General features: G+C 50.5%; 1 protein-coding gene across 18 annotated transcripts in view; it reads left to right on the plus strand.

The window, feature by feature from the left end:
- The window catches only part of AFDN (afadin, adherens junction formation factor), a 111,964-nt gene that overhangs the window by 17,543 nt on the left and 72,079 nt on the right, over positions 1–22,342 (plus strand). For 8 of the 18 annotated variants that reach the window (XM_069599354.1, XM_069599366.1, XM_069599358.1 and 5 more), the window contains exons 2-4: positions 14,280–14,475; positions 18,397–18,512; positions 20,228–20,391. In XM_069599354.1, the coding sequence (XP_069455455.1) occupies positions 14,280–14,475; positions 18,397–18,512; positions 20,228–20,391 (476 nt within the window). The remainder of the gene's footprint in view (positions 1–14,279; positions 14,476–18,396; positions 18,513–20,227; positions 20,392–22,342) is intronic. The other 10 variants (XM_069599357.1, XM_069599368.1, XM_069599372.1 and 7 more) reach the window with 3 other exon arrangements.

The raw sequence follows: 22,342 nt of genomic DNA on the forward strand, positions 1-22,342 counted from the left end.
AACTACTTATATATGAGGGGTATATCTTTCTATTTTAGCAGTAATACAACATTCAGAAAACTAAGATCATGGCATCTGGTTCCATCACTTCATGGGAAATAGATGGGGAAACAGTGGAAACAGTGCCAGACCTTATTTTGGGGGGCTCCAAAATCACTGTAGATGGTGATTGCAGCCATGAAATTAAAAGACCTTACTCCTTGGAAGGAAAGTTATGAACAACCTAGATAGCATATTCAAAAGCAGAGATACTACTTTCCAACAAAGGTCCGTCTAGTCAAGGCTATGGTTTTTCCTGTGGTCATGTATGGATGTGAGAGTTGGACTGTGAAGAAAGCTGAGTGCCGAAGAATTGATGCTTTTGAACTGTGGTGTTGGAGAAGACTCTTGAGAGTCCCTTGGACTGCAAGGAGATCCAACCAGTCCATCCTAAAGGAGATCAGTCCTGGGTGTTTATTGGAAGGAATGATGCTGAGGCTGAAACTCCAATACTTTGGCCACCTCGTGCGAAGAGCTGACTCATTGGAAAAAATCCTGATGCTGGGAGGGATTGAGGGCAGGAGGAGAAGGGGACGACAGGATGAGATGGTTGGATGGCATCACTGACTCAGCACATGAGTTTGGGTGAACTCCAGGAGTTGGTGATGGACGGGGAGGCCTGGCATGCTGCAATTCATGGGGTCGCAAAGAGTCGGACACGACTGAGGGACTGAACTGAACCGAATGAGCTTCCCTGGTGGCTCAGATGGTAAAGAATCTGCCTGCAATGTGGGAGACCTGGGTTCACTCCCTGGGTTGTGAAGATCCCCTGGAGAAGGGAAAGGCTACCCACTCCAGTATTCTCCAGGATTCTGGAGAATCCGATGGACAGAGGAGCCTGGTGGGCTACAGTCCACGGGGTCACACAGAGTTGGACACGACTGCATGACCTAAGCACGTACAGCACGTGAATGAACTTAAACAAAACCTTTCCAGAAACCGGAGAACGAGCTTTAGAAGTTCGGAATTAAGCCACACGCTTTGGACAAATCAGCCTTATTGGTAGTTGCAAACAGCTAAGGTTATCTGACTGTTTAAAACTTCCTTCTAATTTGTTTGATTTGTTTTAGTGATACAATGTGTGGGGTTTTTTTTCAGCTTACATCTGCAAACATCCCAGTAGAGAAAATAATGGGTTAAAAAATGATTCAGTTCAGTTCAGTTGCTCAGTTGTGTCCGACTCTTTGCGACCCCATGGGCAGCAGCACGCCAGGCCTCCCTGTCCATCACCGACTCCTGGAGTTCACTCAAACTCATGTCCATTGAATCGGTGATGCCATCCAACCATCTCATCATCTGTCATCCCCTTTATCTCTCGCCTTCAGTCTTCCCCAGCATCAGGGTCTTTTCTAATGAGATTAACATTAGAAAAAAAGGCTGTTTTGTTTCCTGGAGTTACCTTTTAGCCCCCTCCGTGGTGTGTGGGAGAGTGGTGTATCGGTCACAGGGTAAGTGGCGGCTTCGGGGAGTCCTCGTAAAAGGCGTTAGTGCTCAAGGTTGCCTATGTGTGTGTTGGAGTTCTTGCCTCTGCTAACCCGCTCCGCGCTGTGGGGACAGTCAGTGACCCTGGCTGTTTTGCCAGTTGGGTGTTTGTGGGCGTGACCAGTGGAGTGCAACTATCGGTGTAATTTGTCTACTTTTAAAGATGAAATTTTAGAGCTTTTTCTCTGCTCGTTACCCTAAGGGCCCAACCCTCGAGTTCCCCCCGACGGCTCATGTCTGGGTCACTAGTGCCCTTCGGGCCCTCTGATGCGATCCCCTGGCCTCGGCTCCACTTGGCCCCGGGGTCCGGTCGGTTCTCCTGTGCCGAGTGGAGGAGCCCCGGTTTGCGGCCTCCTCTCTGCTCCCCGAGAGCTCCTTCCTCCTCGGGGCATCCAGTGCGCACACCACCCCGAGAGGACCGTGCCCGCAGCCTCACGCTGGCTCCGCTCAGCGGCTCGTGCAGCCTCCCAGCCAGAGGACCGCCCGGTCGCCCCTTGTCTCGGTTGCTGGCGCCGCTTTGCCCCATTCTTGACTCCCCCGTTCTCCCGGGCCTCAGCCCTCCCTAGTCGGGCGGCTCTGCCTCCAAAGCATCGTCGGCGTCGTTCCGTCTCAGCACGTCTTGCTGCGGGCGCGGTCCGGGCTGTGCGCTTCTCAGCCTTCCGTTCGGTGCCGCAGGTTCCCGTCCAGACCCTCCGGCGGCTGGGCTGTCGCCCGGAGCGCCCCCTGGCTGCCGGAGCCCGGTGTGGCGCTCCGTCCCGAGAAGCCCCGGTGCCGCCCGCCCCGTCTCCTTCCCCTCGGGCCGTCGCGGTCCAGCTGCTTTCAGACGCGCTGCCGGGCGCCCCTCCCTCCGGTTCCCGGGACTCTGGGTCCCTCCGCCTCGCTCGCCTGTCGCGAGGTTCTCCTGTTGGATCACAAGTCCCTGAGAACAGAGGCTGTTGCTATTCTTCCCCATCGCCTGGAGTTGGAGGGGGTGAAGATGATTTAGCTGAAGAGAGAAGCGCCTTATCCCCTGGGCTTAGTGTCTGTTCTATTTTTTTTTGTTTGTAAATTGCAGTTTTCATTTCTTTTTAAAACATTTATTGTAGATTGCTACTCTGTGTTTACTGAATGTTTGCGTCTGACGCAGCGTAAACATGTTACTCTGCAGTGGGCTTTGCCTTTGAGCTGACTTGCATCCCAGCTTCGGAAATCTGACCCAGGGTGTTGGTTTTTATCGTTTCCTTCCTTCCAGACGACTCTTCCCCTCCTTCCCCATTTCTTCCTTTCCACCCCGTGAGAATCATTACTGGACAACGCAGGGAGTGCCCCGGCCAGCCCCCGACGGACCTGTGGTCCCAGCAGGGTCTGCGTCCTGGGGCCTCTGCTGTGGAGGGGGCTGCGGTTGAGGGGCCAGGCCCTCCCGGCCACCTCCTCCGCGAGTCACTGCCAAGCTCATACCTCTGGCGAGTTGCCTGCCAAGCAGTGGTTTTGACGCACAGCTGGCCTGTTGCTCTGTTTCATTCCCAAATCAACAAGGGAGGTGTGGTTGTTATCATCGAGGTATCTTTCAGCTGAAGGAGGCCCGGGAAGCCCCAGGATGTCGAGTTGATAGGTACAGCCGTCCCTCCTGCCCGTCTTCCCGCTTTCTTCCCGCTTTCTGCCTCATCTCTGCTCCCGCCTCGGGATGGCCAGGCTGTCCAGCGCCGTCCCTGTTACAGAGCAGGCTTTCCAGGGCGCCCTTGTGCCTGTCATCTTCTGGGCCAGGGCGGTGTCCCAGGGGACACCTAGATGTGTGATTTCTCCGCCAGAGGCCGGACGCACATTCTGCCTCACCGACCTTGAGATGGGTTTGCCCGTTTACATTCCAGACCTCAGAAGCCCCTGCGTCCTCAGAATATTCAGATTTCTTTTGATAAGCTAGACTGTACGAAATAATAATCCTGACTGGTGCTAACCTGTTTTCAGTGAGTGAGCGTGTTCTCTTGTGTGTACGGCCCGTCATTGCCTGTTTCTACATTTTGTCCGTGTTTTTTTCCTTGGGCCGTTTGTCCTTTCCCACTTGATTTGTAGGGAATCTCTGTAGCTCGGAATCCTGACCTCTTATGCGTGTGTTGCAAGCATGTTTTGTGTGTTGCAAGCATGTTGTGTGTGTTGCAAGCATGTTTTGTGTGTTGCAAGCATGTTGTGTGTGTTGCAAGCATGTTGTGTGTGTTGCAAGCATGTTGTGTGTGTTGCAAGCATGTTTTGGTTCATCTTTCTTTTTTTTTGTCTCTGACAGTGTTTTGTCACACAGATTTAAAGCCTTAAAATGTAGCTGGGTTCCTCGGTCTTTTCCTTAGACTTCCGTTTTTATAGCTCTTCTCTATTGCTTCAGGGCTGTGCTCAGTGCTCCATTCTGAAGGGCTTACAGTTTAGCTTTTTACCCGTAGGTGTTTCCTGGACCTGGCGTGCCTTTGCCTGTGAAACTCCCCCGCCCCCTTACAGCCTCAGTGCGGGTTTTCCGGGCCTTCCTTTCTGTAAACTCGGTGTGTGTCAGAGCGCTGGCTGTGTCACCTGTCCACTAGTGGGGTGCTGACTGGCCGTGCAGTCTGCGTGTGACTGGGCGTGGGAAGGGTACAGCCTTTCTTCACAACAGGGCAACAGGCGAGAGGCAGCTTCGCTTCGTGGGGAGAAAGAAGTGCAGCTTCTTGTCTCACCGCCTTCTGACCCGAGGGTGCTACTGTGTGGCCCTGGTCAGGCAGCTTACCAGTCCTGGGCTCAGCTGAGAGTCTGTAGACAGTCGTGCCCGCCCTGTAGGGCTGTGGCTGGAAGTGCCGTGTCCTGGGCTCAGCTGAGGGTCTGTAGACAGAGGTGCCCGCCCTGTAGGGCCGTGGCTGGAAGTGCCGTGTCCTGGGCTCAGCTGAGGGTCTGTAGACAGAGGTGCCCGCCCTGTAGGGCCGTGGCTGGAAGTGCCATGTCCTGGGCTCAGCTGAGGGTCTGTAGACAGAGCGGTGTCCAGAGGTGCAGCAGATGCATGAAGAAAGCGCCTGGCTCCGGGTGGCGCTGCCTTCTGCTCTGGCGATGCTCCTTGAGGCTGGATACCTGTGCTTTTTTTTAGCTGTGCTTTTTCTCCTTTCCCGCGTTTTGCTTTGTCTGCTCCAGCAGAAGATCTCCCTGTTCGTCGCAGGACAGAAGTTGACATCTGTTGGCTCAGCCTTGTGGCAGTTGAGGTCCTTTGTGGGGAAGGGGAGGTCCCCAGCACCATGTTCTGGGTTAGTACTGCTCGTTTCGTATCTCTTAAGCTGAAAAAAAACTTCCTTGTTACTGTTTCTGATTTTGTCTAGAAATGGTAATATCTTGTTTAAAAAATATAGTGTAACTTTACGTATAAAACAAGTCAGTGATTTTTGAGGTTTTCATTCTATGGAACCTGACACTTTCTTTCATCATCATATTCCTGTGTCTTTGAGTTCTTGCCTGTGACATATTCCGTTAGTCATCTAAAGAATGCATTACAGAATGTACTTTTTTTTTAGCCTATACATGGATGCATTATAGTTAAATACCCCACATATTTGTAATACTTACTTCAGTATGGAGAATTCTGGAATAGAAGTGTTATTTTGGTGACAGAATGACAGTCCACTCTGGTGGCTGCTGCTCTTCGTGAATGTTCTCTTGCGCAGTTTCGCCAAGGAAACCCAGCGGAACCGGGAGTTGTTCTCGCCTGTGTCGCCCTGCCCTCCGGCTGCCTTTCTGCATCAGTGCTGCCAAACATCCCCCTAAACCGCGCTGTCCTTCCCGAAGTGTGCGCTGCTGTGAGCGGCTCACCTTGGCTCGCTCTCGCCTGCTACCAGGCAGCATTCCAATCTGCTGTGCTCACCTGATAAGGCAGAGTGAGGCAGGAAGTGCGGTCCGCAGATCCCGCCTGGCACCAAGAAGGCGGCTCGGGAGCCCCCAGTCAAACCAGGCAGAGAGGTCAGCCTCGGTGCCAACTTCTCTGTGAAAGCCCAGCCGGAAGGCGGTCGTGTTCACGCCGCTGCTCTTGCACCCTCTGCCCCCAGATTATTTTGTTTCTAACTTCTTCTCTCCCCCCCAACCCCCTTTCAAGTGTCTCATGGAGGATATGAAAGGCCTCAAAATATGGAAAGGACTCAAAAACCGTTTCAAAGTGTATTTGGTTACTAATGCAGTGTATACAACAGTGAAGATTTGAGGAAAATTTTTTCATTTAGGTAAGTTTCTTGAGGTTTTTTTTTTTAAATAGAACAGATTGAATACTGTGAATTCAATTTTTAGTATATTATAGAGATTCAGATGGTAGCATATCAGTTGTACAAAGCTTCTTTGAATCAGTTGCTGCAGCTGAGTGTTTACTTGGAAGTTATGTAAATACAGTAAATAATAGTCTACCAATTTCTGTATATGTTGTATGGGGCATTACCCTTGTTCACATTTAGAAACGTTTTAATATTTCACATACTTCAGACTCAGTGCAGATATAAGAAACAGGTTTTAAAAGAAAATTTCCTCATTTTATTGAAGCTGAGTTTAGGGACATGGTTATCTGAGAGAAGACATTTCATTACTTCCCATCTAAAAATTCTCAAGTGCTCATATACTTAAACATGAGAAAATAGTTTAAAAAGTATCTCTAGCCAAAAAAAGGGCAAAAAACCCACTGAGCATATTAATCGTCTATATGCACGCATATGAAAAGAGCAAAATATTAAGATCACAGGATAAAACACCGCGCAAGCGTAATCCTGTCTCTGAAATTCACTGTCCAGAATGTCCAGTCATCCCCAGCGGCGGTGGGGGGCGACTGTTGCTGTAGCCTTGGAGCTGTGACGGAGCTGCGGTCCACACGCATGTCCAGCAGGGCCTCGGGAACTGGCCGCGAGCTGGGGGCGGAGGCGGGGCCCCGGCAGCCCACCCGCCGCGCCCACGGGCTGGGCCGGGGCTGCTCCCTCCTGGCCGGGGCGGTGCCAGTCCTTGCCCGACAAGTGAGGGTTGAAACAATCCCGGTTTCCCAATTCTGTCATCTCTTTCATGCTTACTGGCTGGAATTCTTTAAAAGCCTGTCTGCCTCATCTGAGCCGCAGGAAGACAGTGAATCCCGCTCTCTCTGGCTTGAGCTGCTTGCTTTCCGGCTCTCGGTGCCGTAGCGGCCTGCAGCCGTGACAGTGACCTTGCCTTTGGCGTTCTCCCTGCTCGTTACTGCCGCTGTGCAGCTGGGAGTTTCCGTGGCTTCTCTGTCTCATCACTTGGAGTCATTATCGCTGCTGGTAATCAGATTGTCCAGATTTGGCCAGGTGCACCTTTTGGTGGCTGGACGGTTTTTCTTAAGTTTTTTTTTTCCAGACTTCTTTATTTCTGGAGTAATATGGTGTCCCAAACTCAGTCCATTTTCTGACCGTACCTGGATTAGACCATTTCTCCACAGATCCTAGGTTCCTTTTAGTGGAGAAAAGGATTGAGACACAGCAGTCTAGGTGCTGGAGACGCTTAATTTTACATCTTGTCTTTTGCTTTAAGACTTCTTCAGTGACAAGAGCTGTTGTTACTGAGTTGCTAAGTTGTGACTGTTTGTGACCGTTTGGACTGTAGCCCGCCAGGCGCCTCTGTCCATGGGATTTCCCAGGCAAGAATACTGGGTGGGTTACCATTGCCTTCTCCAGGGGGTCTTCCCTGTGGAGGAAGCGTTTTGGCCTGTCCGCTTTAGGGAGGGTTTCCTTCTGCAGGTATGCTCGGGCGTCGAGTGAAAGGTGCTGGCCGTCGCACACGTGGCTGTGTGGCCGTCGCACACGCGACTGTGTCTTGCATCCACGGAAGTGCGTGCTTGTGTTCCGGCCTGTGTCACAGTGCAGCGGCAGCGTTTCGCTCCATTATGTGAAGGGGCCAGAGTTCATCCAGCCGGCGTCCCTCGCCGCGCCATTTCCAGACCTTTGCTGTCACCACCAGTGCCGCAGTGCACGGCTTTGCCTGTGTGTCTTCGGGACGTGCCCGCAGAAGGGGACGCGCTGTGCCCGGGGCGTCTCGATTTGCCGAGCGTTGCCCCAGGCCTGCTCCGTGGATATGCGTCTTGTACCCACCCCACAAGAGCAGGGGTTGTTAGACGTTTACCACTTCGAGAAACGTGACCTTATTTTGAAGTTTCACGGTTATTTTGTCTTTAAGGAGGTGGTTCATCCTTTTTCCTATTTGAGTCATATTCACTTTGTGAACATGAGGTTTTTTTAATCCATTTTAAGGTGGGTTTTTTTCTTCTCATATATTAGAGACTCTTTATATATCTTATATTTCTTTCTTTCATGTAGGTTGGAAATGTTTTTTCCCCCAGTGTGTCACTTGTCTTTGGACTTTACTTATTGCGTGCCTTTTTTCCCCCCAAATGAAAGTTTATTTTTATGTAGACAAATTTATTTACATTTCTTAAATTGCCCTATGATGACATCTATCATTTTTAAAGTATGGGTTTCCATGAAGATGTTTATTATAGGATACAGGTTTCGAAAGCGGTGTGTGAACTGACTGTGCCTTCTAACACGGTGAAGATGAACCCAAACTATCCCGAGAGTGCTCTCTGGTTATGGTGAGCCTGAAGGGAAGCGGGGCGCTGGGAGGGCTCTGCAGTTCCACTCACAGGAATCGGCCCAGCTCAGTGGACGCAGTGACGTCACCGTGTGCGTGCCTGAGAGAGTGGGCTGCCAGCTCTGTAGATGAGGGAAGTGGATTAGTCACGATGTGTCTGGACGTTATCAAGGAGTTCAGCCATGTCTTTCGTCCAGCTCTTCAGTTGAAAGGCTGGATCTAAGAACGGTGAGATGAAAATTAGGAACAGGTGATTGTGCTGTGCCAGGTCGCATCTTTGTGACCCCAAGGACCATAGCCCGCCAGGCCCTCTGTCCACGGGATTTCCCGGGCAAGAATACTGAGTGGGTAGCCATGGCCTCCTCCAGGGCCTCTTCCCGACCCAGGGATCGAACCTGTGTTTCCTGCTTTACAGGCAGATTCGTTGCCCCTGATTGGTGGGGAGAGCCCGGGAGCAGGTGGCTAGTTGTAGTCCAGGCTGTGGTTTGACAGGCTCGTGCTGAGCTGGAGCGAGGCTGCAGGTGGCCGCGACTCAAGGCTTGTCCCTTTACTGATGCCTCCAGTGAATCGAGAGTCTTGGGTGGGCTGTCAAGCTGCGTCCCTTTAAGTCGCATCAGTCACAGGCGTGATGTTAGGTTAGCAGTTCACGTGCAGCTGGTTAGATGCACCTGGAGTTCACCGACCACGTCTGGACACTGCGGCTCGGAGGCTGGAGCAGGAATCTGTTCAGGAGAGAGGTGGGATCATGCCGCAGGAAGGCGGGTACTTGGAGGGACAAGAACAGAAGCACCGTGCTGCCGAGGGCCCCGGCTCGTCACCAGGGGCCCAGGCCGGTGTCTGGAGGCACCCTGATCTCCCAGCTGGCAGGTGCTGCTGGCGTCTGGTAGGTGGAGGCCAGGGGTGGTCCAGGCACCGCATGGCCGTTCCCGAGGAGCCCAGGGGTGCCCACAGCTGCAGTCCTGGGCCTGTCCTGCCCGCTGTCCCCACCCACACCCCGGAGTGCATAGTGCCTGGGACATCTGCACTGCCCCTGTGCAGAATGTCATGCTCAAACCGATTGGGGTTTGGCTCAGGGATGCCAGTGGGTGAAGTTCAGCCCAGTTGGCAAAGTGACATGAGATGAGTCTCGCTTCTGTAGAGGGCAATATTTTGTAGCTGTCAAGCGTGTTTGTCATCTCTGGAGCTGCTCCAGGGACGCCTTCTTACTTGAGGGCTATAGATACATTCCATGGATGAGAAAATAATGACATCTTAATTTCAGTAAATACATTTTTATTAGCTTATAACTGAAATTTAGCATTTTCTTCACTTACAAGTTTATACTCATATCTCCTTCAAAACTGAAGTTGTAAAATTTTAAATGCACAAAAAAGTCAGGTCTGCTGCTGCTGCTAAGTCGCTTCAGTCGTGTCCGACTCTGTGCGACCCCATAGACGGCAGCCCACCAGGCTCCCCCGTCCCTGGGATTCTCCAGGCAAGAACACTGGAGTGGGGTGCCATTTCCTTCTCTAATGCATGAAAGTGAAAAGTGAAAGTGAAGTCGCTCAGTCGTGTCCGACTCTTAGCGACCCTGTGGACTGCAGCCTAGCAGGCTCCTCCATCCATGGGATTTTCCAGGCGAGAGTACTGGAGTGGGGTGCCATTGCCTTCTACAAAGTCAGGTCTAGACCGTACTTAGTATGTTGGTAAAGGCCACTCACCCTCTGTCTCAGGTCTGCAGTGTTTCAGCCGCTGGGCTTGGTGAAGAGTCTGTCTTTACCGGCTGCACCGGGCCTGGCACTGCTGCCCGGCTTCTGTCTGGCCACTCCGGCTGCGGCTGGCAGGCCTCTCGTCGCGGAGGCTTCTCCTAACGGCGGGCTCCGGGGGTGGGGGCTCAGGAGTGTGGCGCCCGGGCTCCGGGGTTGCGCTGCAGGATGTTCCTGGACCGGTGATCTGTCCGATGTTCCCTGCATTGCAAGACGGGTTCCTCACCACTGCACCACCAGGGAAGCCCTGATGAGTGCGTTTTACTGTGATTGTTTGGTTTGCAACCCTCTGTGCTTTATGCATTTAACACATTTATTCTGAGAGCAGTGGCATAGGTCTCACCAGTCTGCTGGAGGACCCCAGACAAAGTTGGGGAGAACCCCCGGCCTAGACAGGTGGCCGTCTTTCACATCCCCAGTGCATATGGTGTGGTAGCTACTCAAATACAGAGATTAAAGATTTTCAGAGGACTGTGGGGAGAACTTCACTGTTCATCCCCTTGTGATGCTGACTAAGGGGTTAGGTAGGTTTCCGCTTTCACCAGCGTCTCCCAGCGGAACGCACGGGGAACCTGCCTCTGAAGCTGACGGTTGTAAGTAGACGGCGCATGGGAGCCTGCCTCGGAAGCTGACGGTTGTGAGTAGACGGTGCACGGGAGCCTGCCTCAGAATCTGACAGTTGTGAGGAGACTGTGCTGGCGGCCGTAACTGAGGCCTTTGAAAGCCATGTTTGCTGATCGGTGTTCACAGCAGGCTGTTTTCTGGCCGAGAATTGTCTTACTTACAACGCTTACGTGGTTGGATACAGGGTGGTTTGTTAGAGTTCATAAAGCGGTGATCTGCGTGCGTTCTCTGTGGGGTGTGTGTGTTGGGGTCAGTTTTTTAGACCAGAAAACTCTGAAATCTTCCCCTGAAAGGTGACTTTTCCCACGTTCAGTGAGCTTGCTCCACCTCGGCTCTGGTGATGTTAGAACAGTGGTTGGCTCACCTCGAGAAGGCGTGCACTGGGATGTGTGAGAGAGTGTGCCTTTGTTTCCAGACAAGGAGCCGTACCAGAATCACTGGATCACGCAGACCTGTGAGGCGTGTGCGGTGGATCATGGCCCCGGCTCGCCCCCGAACCCAGATGAGTGGGTTCGGTCCAGAGCGTGTAGCCAGGCTCACCCCTTTGTTTGGTTTCCGGCTGCAAGTAACAGTCACATTCACACAGTCCTGCAGTCTGTAAGTGTGCAGTAGCACCATGTCTGAGAAAAGAGCGTACCTGCCTCCGTTGCAGAACACTTTAGTGCTGAGCAGGGCTAGCCGTCCGTCATGTGACACTCGGCGAGCCTCAGCCCCTCCGTTTGTAGAAACCCAGCGCCCGCGCGGCACGGTGAGGCGCCCCGGGGGCAGGCTGTGTGCAGCGGGGGGCACGTTCCCTGGGAGGGGTGGGCGAAGGTCCGCTCCAGACGGTGCTGAGCCTTCGGGAGCATCTGTCCTAAAGAAGTTATAGGTAATACAATGCATATAGTTTTAAAAAGTGCTCTTCAGTACTGGTTTAAAAACAGTTTAAGAAGTAGTTTATACAGGTTTAAAAAATAGTATTGATACGACTTTAAAAAACCCGTAATCAGGTGTTTTGTCCATTCTCCACCTAAACTGTTGGCATTCAGATGTTGCTGCTGGTTTTAACTGTGTGAGTAAATGGCCATCATCTGGCTGATGGCTTCATGCAGAGTAATGTGTTTTGAAGGCACACAGCTGTCTTGGAGGAAGCAGCCTTGGGAATGAGGTATGTGTATGAGATAAAGTAGTGGTCCCGTAAACGAGGGGATTGGAAAGGTGATTGCCTGTTGCAGGTAGCGTTGCTGGGCTACAGGCTGGGACCTGGTTTTCCTAGAAATGCTGGAAGCGGTGAGAAGAATGCGAACAGAGCCTGGTTATTAGTCTGTTTAAGCTCTGAAGCAGGTGGTTCTCGGTAGCTTGAACAGAAGGAAATTTGGGGCTGTCCTGGTTTGGATAAGAAGACCGATTGATTATCAGTTTCATTGACTAATGAGGTATTGGTAAAATATTGAAAAGCAAACCTCTGTCTGTGTGTCTTTGCTCCTCGTTTTGACTGTGTGTGTAATTTCTTAATGAGCCTTCTCTCTCTCTTTTTTGGTCTTGTATTCCTTCTGATAAACACAAGAACACTTCTGTTTAAAGAGTGGTAATGCAACCCCGAGCAGGATTCATTACCGTTGTGGTGACCGTGGGCGATCGTGTTTCTCGGGGAAGAATGTATCTGAAGGTGAGGATGTGCCTTTAGGTAGAAAGCAGGCGGTTTTCCTGTCGGGAAAAGTGACCGCTGAGGAAAGGAGCCGAGTGGGCGGTCTGTCAGGTCGCCCCGCCTTTCGGTGCCTGGAGCTGCAGTGCTGGCTGCGGAGCACCGGCGGCGGGTCACGCCGCTGGCCCTGGAGGGACTGGGGGCCAGGAGGCAGCGCTGGGGGCGGGGAGTGGGGGGCGGGGCGGGGCGCTGGCCGCCGGGCGGCTGTGTGCTGGCGGCTCGCGCTTGGCCTCCCTGGACCTTCTTTGTCCCCCCTGCGCAGTGGGCATGATGGCAGCACCTGCCTCTTAGTTGGGGGAATTAAATGCTGAAGACCGTCCGCATCTGGCACATGATGGCCTGTAACATTCGTTAGTTACGATTATTATTGGTTGGTAGCTTGGTCACTGCCTGCCCAGTTTAACGTTCAGGAACTTGATTTTATGTCTTCTCAGCTTTGATAAAATTCTGTAGACTTATGCACACTGGCCGAAACTGGCTGAATAATTGAGCAGAAAGCTAACGTGTTCCTTTATTAAGGGGCTCGCCCAGTAACGACTCTGCTTAGCTGATCCAGTGTGATGTTACGGAGGCCTGGCAAACTGAACTGCTAGTTACTTATTAATGCTTATTTAGTGCAAATTGAATCAAAGGTAGTTTTTGATAGTCCTCTTTATTTAGGCTTGATCGAGCCTGGAGAACCGTTTCCTTAAGAGCATCGTAGAGAGGTTTCTTTTAAAATGACTATCAGCCTGATTTTTGGCTGTTTGGCCTGGGCCACACACAGGCAACTCCTGACTTGCTTTCTCAGCTGCCACCCTGTGCCCATGCCCGGCTTCACCCCGGCGTCTGTGGTTCGGGTTGTCCTTCCCATACAGCCCTGATCCTTGCGTTCCTAGCCCAGGGTGGGGGAACACAGGGGCGGGTGGCCCGCAGCAGAGTCGGGTGGACCCAGGAGGAACCCAGGGGCTGGAAATGTGTCTGAAGGTGTCTTTGTCCAGTTTAATTTTCAAATAGGCCGTTAAGCCCACGCTAATACTCCCTGTCCCTTCAGGTGAAGACTCGTTAGATGGTGCCTTTCCGGGAAGGGCAGGCTGGCAGGTTGGGATGTGGATAGTAGTGGTCATGAGGGTCTCTGAAGCCGCAGGGACCTCTGCGAGGAGGAGGGTGAGGGGGCTCCCCTGCCTGCTCTTAGGGTGGAGGTGGCTCTGGATGCTTGAGGATGTGGGAAGACGTGTAGGGGGAGGGGAGGGGAGCTTTGAGGACTCCCGCTGAGGCGCTCTTGGTGCCCGGGCCGTGCAGGTAGCCTCGGGGTTGGGAGTGTCCGGGGAGGTCTGCAGGGAGCTGTGCTTTGTTCAAGAAGTCCCGGGGGGGCATAGTATCGTCTGGTAAGGTGTGGCCCACCAGATAGACACGGGTGCTCTGTGTCGAAGCAGGCCCCTGCCCCTGGGTGTGAACTCCTGAGTCTTGGTATTGCGGTGGCAGCAAGTGTTGCCTAAATAAAACCTGTGATTGATTGAAAAAGCAGAGGGGCCCTGGGAAGGAGCCGCCCAAGGTCCTGTGTGTGGGCTTCGGCCTCCCGCGGAGTGGTCTTTGGTTGGCATCTGTTGTACTTTTCTCTGGAAGTAAGATTATTAAAAAACAAAGAATTTTAAGAAAAATCCACATTGTGCCTGTTGATCTGGGGCGAGTAGTTCATACTGAAAATACTTACATTCAGCCAAAGTGAGTTTCCATTCATTCACATTCATGCTGGGGTTGGCCTTAGCGTTCTTTGCCCCTTTGAATTCTCGGGACAGATGGGCCCTCAGGGTCAGACGGGTGTGGACCTCGGAGTTCACTGCATCCAGGCTTAATTTTGGACTTGCTTTGATCCTGCTTGGACGGGATACTCAGGCTTTGTGAGTTTTAGTGGCCAGATCTTGAGGCTGGGGTTTGATCGAAGCATCTGCTTCACTGGGTGGTTATAAAGACTTGACCAAGCGGTGCCCGGCTCTAGCTGAGGGCCCTGGTCTGAGTGGCAGCTGCTGCTGACATGGGTGCTCTGCCGCCGGACCTGACGCTTGAGCCACGCGGGGAGAGGCTCGCCCCAAGTCACTTGACTAAGTTTGAAGACATCTCTTTTTTATAGGCTGTCGTTTTTTCAAAGATGTATCATTTCATTCTCCTTTCAGGATTTGGAGTTCCACGGAGTGATGAGGTTTTATTTTCAAGATAAAGCCGCCGGGAACTTCGCCACGAAATGCATCCGGGTGTCCAGCACCGCCACCACGCAGGACGTGCTGGAGACGCTGGCCGAGAAGTTCCGCCCTGACATGCGCATGCTGTCGTCACCCAAGTACTCCCTCTACGAGGTGCACGTCAGCGGAGGTCAGTGTGCAGGGCGGCCGCGGGCGCCGTCCTCGCCGCGGGGCGCTCGCTTCCCTGGGGCCCAGCTCCACTGCTGCCCCGGCGTGTTCCGAGGGAGCCGTGAAACAGATGGCAGAGCTCGAGTGTGTCTGTGAGGTGTCCCAGCAGGTTCCTCGCAGGTGCAGTTTGGGGGGTTGCTTTCTTCTCCAGAGATGAGGAGTGCAGTGTTTCATACTTGAATTCTCCAGGTCTGGAACCTACTTTGATGATACACGGGGCTGCTTGACTTTGCAGAAATGCTTCGTGTAACTCTATTTGTAGATTATAGTGCTACAGCCAGAAATAGCCCATTGTTGTGTGAGTGTGGACCATCAGTCTTGCTGTAGCGTCTTTGTTCTGTGGAACAGGAACCGTGTTCTTGGGAAGAACAGGCGTCGTGAGGAAACTCTTTCTGCTCCTTGTTTTAAGGTTTGATATGTATGCTGTGTATCATGTGGCAGTTTAGGTTGAACTGATGAGGAATGTAGAAATGTTTAAATTATTATGAGTGCTTTGGAAATACTGAGTCACCTGCAAAAAAAAAAAAAAGATAGCAAAATCCAGTTAATGTTGTAAACAAAGAACTACAGATAGCACGAACATTATTTTAATCCTATTTAAGTTCTAGCCGCAAAACCTGCTTGAACATTATTTATTTAGTTAGTTTTCTTCCTGAAGTGTAGCTTTCTTTGCCTGAAATTGGGCTTGGATTTTTGTAGTGTGTGGAATTTGGTTATCACCACATACTGCCAGCATTCTATTAGGTGGGCCATATCTGTTTATCACTCTTCCAAGCTCACTGGGGTATCACCTGCATACATCGTACCTAGACTAAATTTGACAGGAGAGGATCTTCCCGATTTTGGATGCTTTCTCTGAGGCTGAGTTTTCCTTTCACCTTGGAATCTTGGTGCATAGCATACAGAGAGGAGGATGATATTCCTCATCTTTCCCACGCTTCTTTCTGCGCTGTTGGCCATTTGAACGCCACCACGCGAGGTCTTTGGAATGATGTCTACGGTTGGGGTTTGAGATCTAAAAATGGAATGGGCTTCATTATTTTTTTTCTAAGAATATTTTCTCCTTAAACTTCCTTTGCTAGATCTGTTTTCAGTTGAAAAGTAAGCTGTGTTACTTGCGTGGGATGAAGACACCAGGAAGGTGTGTGTGTAAAGAAGCACGTGTCTGTGCCCCAGCCCCAGCCCTGGCCCCTTGGTGATGCTCAGCCAGGCTGGCCCACCTGTGTCCTGCAGCTTCGTGTGGCTCCAGCAGGGCCTCAGAGAGGAGGAGGCTGCGGGTGCGAATCCTCAAGAGGAGCAGGCTTGGCGCGGGGCCTCAGAGAGGAGGACGCCATGGGTGTGAGCCCTCAGAGGAGTGGGCCCAGTGCGGGGCCTCAGTCTTTTTCGGGTCACAGAGCCCGTAGTGTGTCAGGAATTTTTTGTGGCATCCCCAGGCCAGAGGAAATATTTAACACTTTATTTTACTGCGTAGATCCAGACAAGTTCATAAGGATTTATGTTCTTAACAGCTTGCTGGTTATTTGGGAAAGTAGTACACATAAAAGGAAAACTGGTGGTTTCATTCTGTTCCCAGCCACAGTTGCTCCCTGATGGGGGGGCGTGCCTCCTGGGCGCCCCCTGCCCCACTCCTGGGTGGAGGCAGCATCCCCATCTCCTGGTTTCCACAGTGCTGTGGCAAACGCACCTGACACAGGTGGGACGCCCACAGGAGAGACAGTGCTCAGCCTCGCAGGGACCAGTGGTTCCTGCCATGTCTGGCAGGTTCAGCGCGTGCTCCCTGGATGGGTGACATGTGCCTAGTGAGCCCCTGGCACCTCAGCCCATGTGGGGACAGAGCGCTGGCCCAGTGCTGTGGAAATGCCTCTTGCAGCCCTTTTCCACGTTAGAATTTCTTGTGTGAAGTCAGTTGGAAAACTAAAGGCTTTTGCTGTTCTAACTCGAGCAGAAGATACTGTAGATAGTAGCAGAGCCCTGACTGTATCTGCATGAAGTTGTCAGGCACATGTGATGTAGACTGTAGACTATAGCAGGGCCCTGACTGTATCTGCATGAAGTTGTCAGGCAAACGTGATGTAGACTGTAGCAGGGCCCTGACTGTATCTGCATGGAGTCGTCAGGCACACCTAATGTAGACTGTAGCAGGGCCCTGACTGTATCTGCATGGAGTCGTCAGGCACACCTGATGTAGACTGTAGACACTAGCAGGGCCCTGACTGTATCTGCATGAAGTCATCAGGCACAGGTGATGTAGACTGTAGTAGGGCCCTGGCTGTTTCTGCATGGAGTCGTCAGGCACATGTGATGTAGACTGTAGTAGGGCCCTGGCTGTTCCTGCATGGAGTCGTCAGGCACACGTGATATAGACTGTAGACTGTAGCAGGGCCCTGACTGTATCTGCATGAAGTCATCAGGCATAGGTGATGTAGACACTAGCAGGGCCCTGACTGTATCTGCATGAAGTCATCAGGCACAGGTGATGTAGACTGTAGTAGGGCCCTGGCTGTTTCTGCATGAAGTTGTCAGGCACACGTGATGTAGACTGTAGACGGTAGCAGGGCCCTGACTGTATCTGCATGAAGTCGTCATGCACATGTGATATAGACTGTAGCAGGGCCCTGACTGTATCTGTATGGAGTCGTCAGGCACACCTAATGTAGACTATAGCAGGGCCCTGACTGTATCTGCATGGAGTCGTCAGGCACACCTGATGTAGACTGTAGACTGTAGCAGGGCCCTGACTGTATCTGCATGGAGTCGTCAGGCACACGTGATATAGACTGTAGCAGGGCCCCGACTTATTTATCTTCATGCAGTTGTCTGGCACATATGTTTCAGGGCAGCTCCCTCTGTGCAGTTTTACAATTTAGACTGAATATTGGTTCTCTAAAAACGTGCTATGAGGGATTTCAACCCAGTGCACATTTTGCCACCTGATCAACTTGGTAATTTTGGTTTGAAGCAGGAATTTCCAACTTCTCGGCCCAGTCTCGAGTTATTACTCTTTTCTCATATCTTCTGTTGATACAATAGTACTTCAGAGTTTGTTTGTTTTGTATTCTGGTAGTTAACGTTGCTGTTGGTCTGTAACGTTTACTGAGAGCCTCTGTAAATCTTTTCAGTCCATCCGGTTGATCCCGCCTCCTTTTCCACAGAGATTGCCCATCTTTGCTGCCCTCTGCCTGGATAATCGTTGCCAGCTCTCACCTCCTAGTATGTGGTCAGGTGTGGGGGCCCTCAGGGGGCTGCCAGGAGCTTTTTAGATTTCAAATAAGGAAGGAAGAAGACTCTTAGCCCTTTATCTAGAGAACGGTGGGGTGGTGCTTGCTGGGGGGAGGGGTGTGAGTGTGGAGCGCTGAGCGTTTTGGAGCAGGAGTCAGGACGGGGGAGGAGGAGCGCAGGGGTCACGCCAGGACGGATGCTGGTGGGGCAGGGCCACGTCTCGTCGGCACGTAACGCTGAGGTGAGAAGAGCCTCATCCATCAGTGGAACGTCTCGTTTTCCAGTTGTATCTGAGAGAACTTGATTTACAGAAATAAACATATAGCAAGGCCCTACGTGTATTTTTTTCCTAGCCCATGTATATTTCTCGTATTTTCCCGGTTAGATTCTAAATGTGGTCAGAAGTTGTGCCTGGCCATCTCTGGCACTGGACATGTGGTAGCTCTACGTACAGTAGCACCAAAATCCTGAATTAGTCATTGAAACGGTCACTTCCACATGAGAGGAATTGAACTGCATTCAGTCTATCAGTAAGGAATGAAGGTTGCAAGACGTTTTTCGTCTGTAAAGTTTACTGTGTATCAGAATGTTGTAATGTTGTATTGACCAGTGCCATTAAGTAACCATGGTGTTTTGTTCGTTTGTTTTCTTTCATGCTGTGAAGAAGAAAGAAGATTGGATATAGATGAGAAACCCCTGGTTGTGCAGCTGAACTGGAATAAAGATGACCGAGAGGGCAGGTTTGTCCTTAAGAATGAGAACGATGCCGTTCCTGCAAAGGTGAGAGCCGGGGGACTCGCTGAAGCTGTTCCAGGGCCGCCTCTGACTGGGGGTCCCAGGGCTCATTCTCCTCTTCGCTTCTCTCCCTAAACTGCCCTTTCACCTTCCTCCTGGAAAGTACTGTAAGAGTAGCCCAGCTTCTCCCTGCTTCATCTTCTATTTCATGAAATAATCCCAAATATTATTATTCTCTCCTTTTCAAAGGATTATGTAAACTGTTGTCACTCAGAGACTTCATGATCAAGGAATCAGCTTCAGGTTTTTTTCCCCAAAATTACAAAGTCAAAATATGTTTTAATAAGAATCAAAAGGGAAAATAAAACTTGAGTGACCTATTTACATGTGAACTTTCAGATACAGCTTAATAGTAAGGCATGTTTAAGGCCTTTTTCGCATTATTGTTTGGAAAGTTACTACTTTGTAAACTTGCTTGAGTTTCTCTGGGTGCTGTAATAGAGTGAGTCTAACACTTTCCCAGCTAATGAGACTGGAATTCCTGTGCCGCTGTTCTTTCCACGTGGAATACTATGAAATATAGCTTTAAAATGATTATAATTCTGTTCCGAGTCAGCTGGCCTCTTACAGACTAGAGTTCAGTGTTGACAAGTGATAGCAAAGGCAGAGGTTAAGGGTATTTTGAGAAAAATCTTACATTGAATTTCCCAGTAGATCTGGGAAAAGGGCCGCCGTTTGCTTCTGGCGGCAGTTTGCAGTGTCTGTGTGACGTCAGCGTCCCATGTGGAAGATCCAGACACACAGCTGTGCTCCCGGGACTTGTCACCTTTGTGGTAAACACATACAAAGTCAGAATGGATAACTTTTTTCTGCCACAGGAGCCTGGCTGGCTACAGTCCATGGATTCGAAAAGAGAAAAGAGTCAGACACCACTGAGCGACTAACCACGTGATTTCAGCTGGTGTGCCTTTTGGTGGGGCCCCAGGTCCCGCTCAGTGTACAGTAGAGCCCTTCTTAGGGTCGGGACGACTGGATGGGGCCCAGGCAGCTTGCATGGAGATGGAGGTGCTTGCCGGCACAGCTGAAGGCAGTTTTCTTTCCCCATAAAATAATCTTGTATTTTCTTTAATTCTTTACCAGCCAGCCTATTAAGTCATATAAAAAATAATTTGTTTCTGCGTCTTCTGCATGCAGGTCATGTTGTAAATTAAGAATAAGCAAAAAAAAAAAAAAAAGATCTGGAAAAGAAATTAGAAGTTTTTGTGTAAACACAACACTTAACAACTTTGCTTCATAAAAGCCAATTTTTTAGGGCTATTCTTGACATTTCTTCTGACATTAAAGGAAACATCTATAAAGTAGATAATGTTTCAAATGGTTATTTCTGTATTTCCACTAGGTTCCATCCATTTAAGTTACTAATTATTTGGATTTTTATTTATTAAAAATGATAAGCTGGTGTGATTCCCACCCGTTTTCTTAGTGGGTTTGGGTTTTCTTGTGTGCTTGCTTCTCTGGTTATCGGTTTGAACGTAGGTGAAATTTTCACTCGGTAAAATGAGATCTTGAGCGTGTAAGTGTGGATCAGTATACTCGCGTGCCCGCTGGCACAGTTGAGACAAAGCCCATCTCTCATCCCAGGCCTTCCCTGCCCCAGTGGCTGTTTCCGGCTGTAGCGTGTGAGATGCAGTTAGATCCCCATAGATGGTTCTCTGTGATTCTGTGTCGGAGCAGTGGAGTGATAATGTTGCTTTTATCAGAAGGCTCAAAGTAACGGACCTGAAAAGCAGGAAAAAGAAGGTGTTATCCAGAACTTCAAGAGAACTCTCTCAAAGAAGGAAAAGAAGGAAAAAAAGAAGAGAGAAAAAGAGGCAGTGAGACAGGCGTCTGATAAAGATGATAGACCTTTTCCTGGGGATGATATGTAAGTCAATTGTGGAAATATTCCTGTTTCTTTGTGTTCTAAGCCAAATGTTTTTAACGCAGCAGGCCTCCTTAAACTCCGAGATAAATGGGGGAGGGGTGACTTCAGCTCAGTGACCAGCGTGCCCTGGCTCTGCATGCCGAGGGGAGCCGGGCGTCTGCTGAGCAGCACGTGTTGCTAACGTTGCCAGTCTGCGGTGCTTGCTCATCTTAACATGGGGAACCCACGAACGGGGCTGCTTTTCCCAGTGAACCATGGGGTCAGATTCTCATCATCCCTGCCTCCCTTCCCTTCCCTCTCTGCTGTTCTGGTCCTTAAGGCAGCAGTGATTTCTCAGACACCTCGGATACGCTTAACACCTGATCGGAGGTTGGCAAGACTGGTGAAAAGCTGGTGTCCCCGTCTCAGCTCAGAGGCGCCATCAGGACCACCCAGCCCCTCCCCTTCCTTCCTGTGCACCGTCCCCAGCACAGGTGTGCTCACCTGTCTGAAGGGACTTGTGCCTCTGATCTCGGAGCTGAGGGGGTAACAGAAGGGAGGCGTGAGGAGAACCTGGCCTCTGCTCTTCACTGAGTCTCCTGGCCTCTGTGTAGCCTCATGGGTTTTCAGCTCAGTCAGTTCGTTCCATCATCACGTGCTTTTTCCAAGGCTGCCTCCTCGTCTTGGTGTTGACTGCATCCACTCCAGCGAACGTCCTTGTTTCTACAGTTTTGAGGACTTGTTTGACTATTTCCTTAGGAAATATTCCGGAAGAGTGGCTCAGAGACACTGTGGCATGCTTGTGTTACCAGACAAGGGTCTCCAGCCTGCGGGCCCCTCGTGCCTCCCTTAGGACTGGCGAGTGTAACAGAGCAGTGTCTGATCCCTGCGGTGTGTGTGAGCGCGTCAGCGCAGCTGGCTTCACCATTAGCCCGGCCGCTGCCTCTGCACGCTTGTTAACTGCTTCTGCGCTTCTGCTGCAGTGACCTCATCTTTTCCCATATTTTGATTGATTCTAAGTGTCCCATGTGTCTTGAGGATGTTAACCAGTGTCAGTGAAGGGTGTTTACTTTAGAGTGGAGTTGGAGGCCATTGTGGATTGCACCAGAGTGGATTTAGATCTTAACCTGTTAGGCAGAGATGCCTGTGTGATGAGCATGAACTCCTGAGTATAGTATGTTACATAGTGAGGCTCTACTCAGTGTATTCATGCCAGAGGAGGAACTTGCACGCATGGGTTGCTCACATATGAAAAGTATCAAGGAAGAGGAGAGTTTAAGACTGAGGCTACAGTCATTCTGTTAATTTAGTGTACAGGATGATCAATGTTTGTGTTAAGAAAGTAGGCTACTTAAAATGAGTTAAGTTCAACAATAGATTCAAAGCTTAACTGATTTGATGAAATTATTTTATGATTTTTATGACATCTTTCAAGTATATATATCAAAATTTAGTCAAGTATATTGAAAGTGAAGGTGAAGTCGCTCAGTCGTGTCCGACTCTTTGTGACCCCATAGACTGTAGCCTACCAGGCTCCTCTGTCCATGGGATTTTCCAGGCAAGAGTACTGGAGTGGGTTGCCATTTCCTTCTCCAGAGGATCTTCCCGACCCAGGGATCGAAGCCGGGTCTCCCGAATTGTAGGCAGATGCTGTACCGTCTGAGCCACCAGGGAAGCCCTGTATTAGTCTTACCTAAATATTTAGTTTTCAACTCATCCTTCTATACACTTGACTCATTGTAGGAACTTTGGGAGCTATTTCCTTTTCCAGTCTTCCAGTTGTTAAAGAATCATGCCATTTGATTCTTCAAGACTTACTGGGTCGCAAAGAGTTGGACATGATTGAGTGAGCATGCACACGTAATTAGACAGATTTTTGCTCATGTATTCAGTTCTTTGTTTCTTGTGGTTGCAATGCTGTAACACTTATTTAATCTCTCTGAGATAGAGAAACCTTGTAGAAATAACTGAA

The sequence above is a fragment of the Ovis canadensis genome, chromosome 8 (genome assembly GCF_042477335.2).
Source record: "Ovis canadensis isolate MfBH-ARS-UI-01 breed Bighorn chromosome 8, ARS-UI_OviCan_v2, whole genome shotgun sequence".
NCBI lineage: Eukaryota > Metazoa > Chordata > Mammalia > Artiodactyla > Bovidae > Ovis > Ovis canadensis.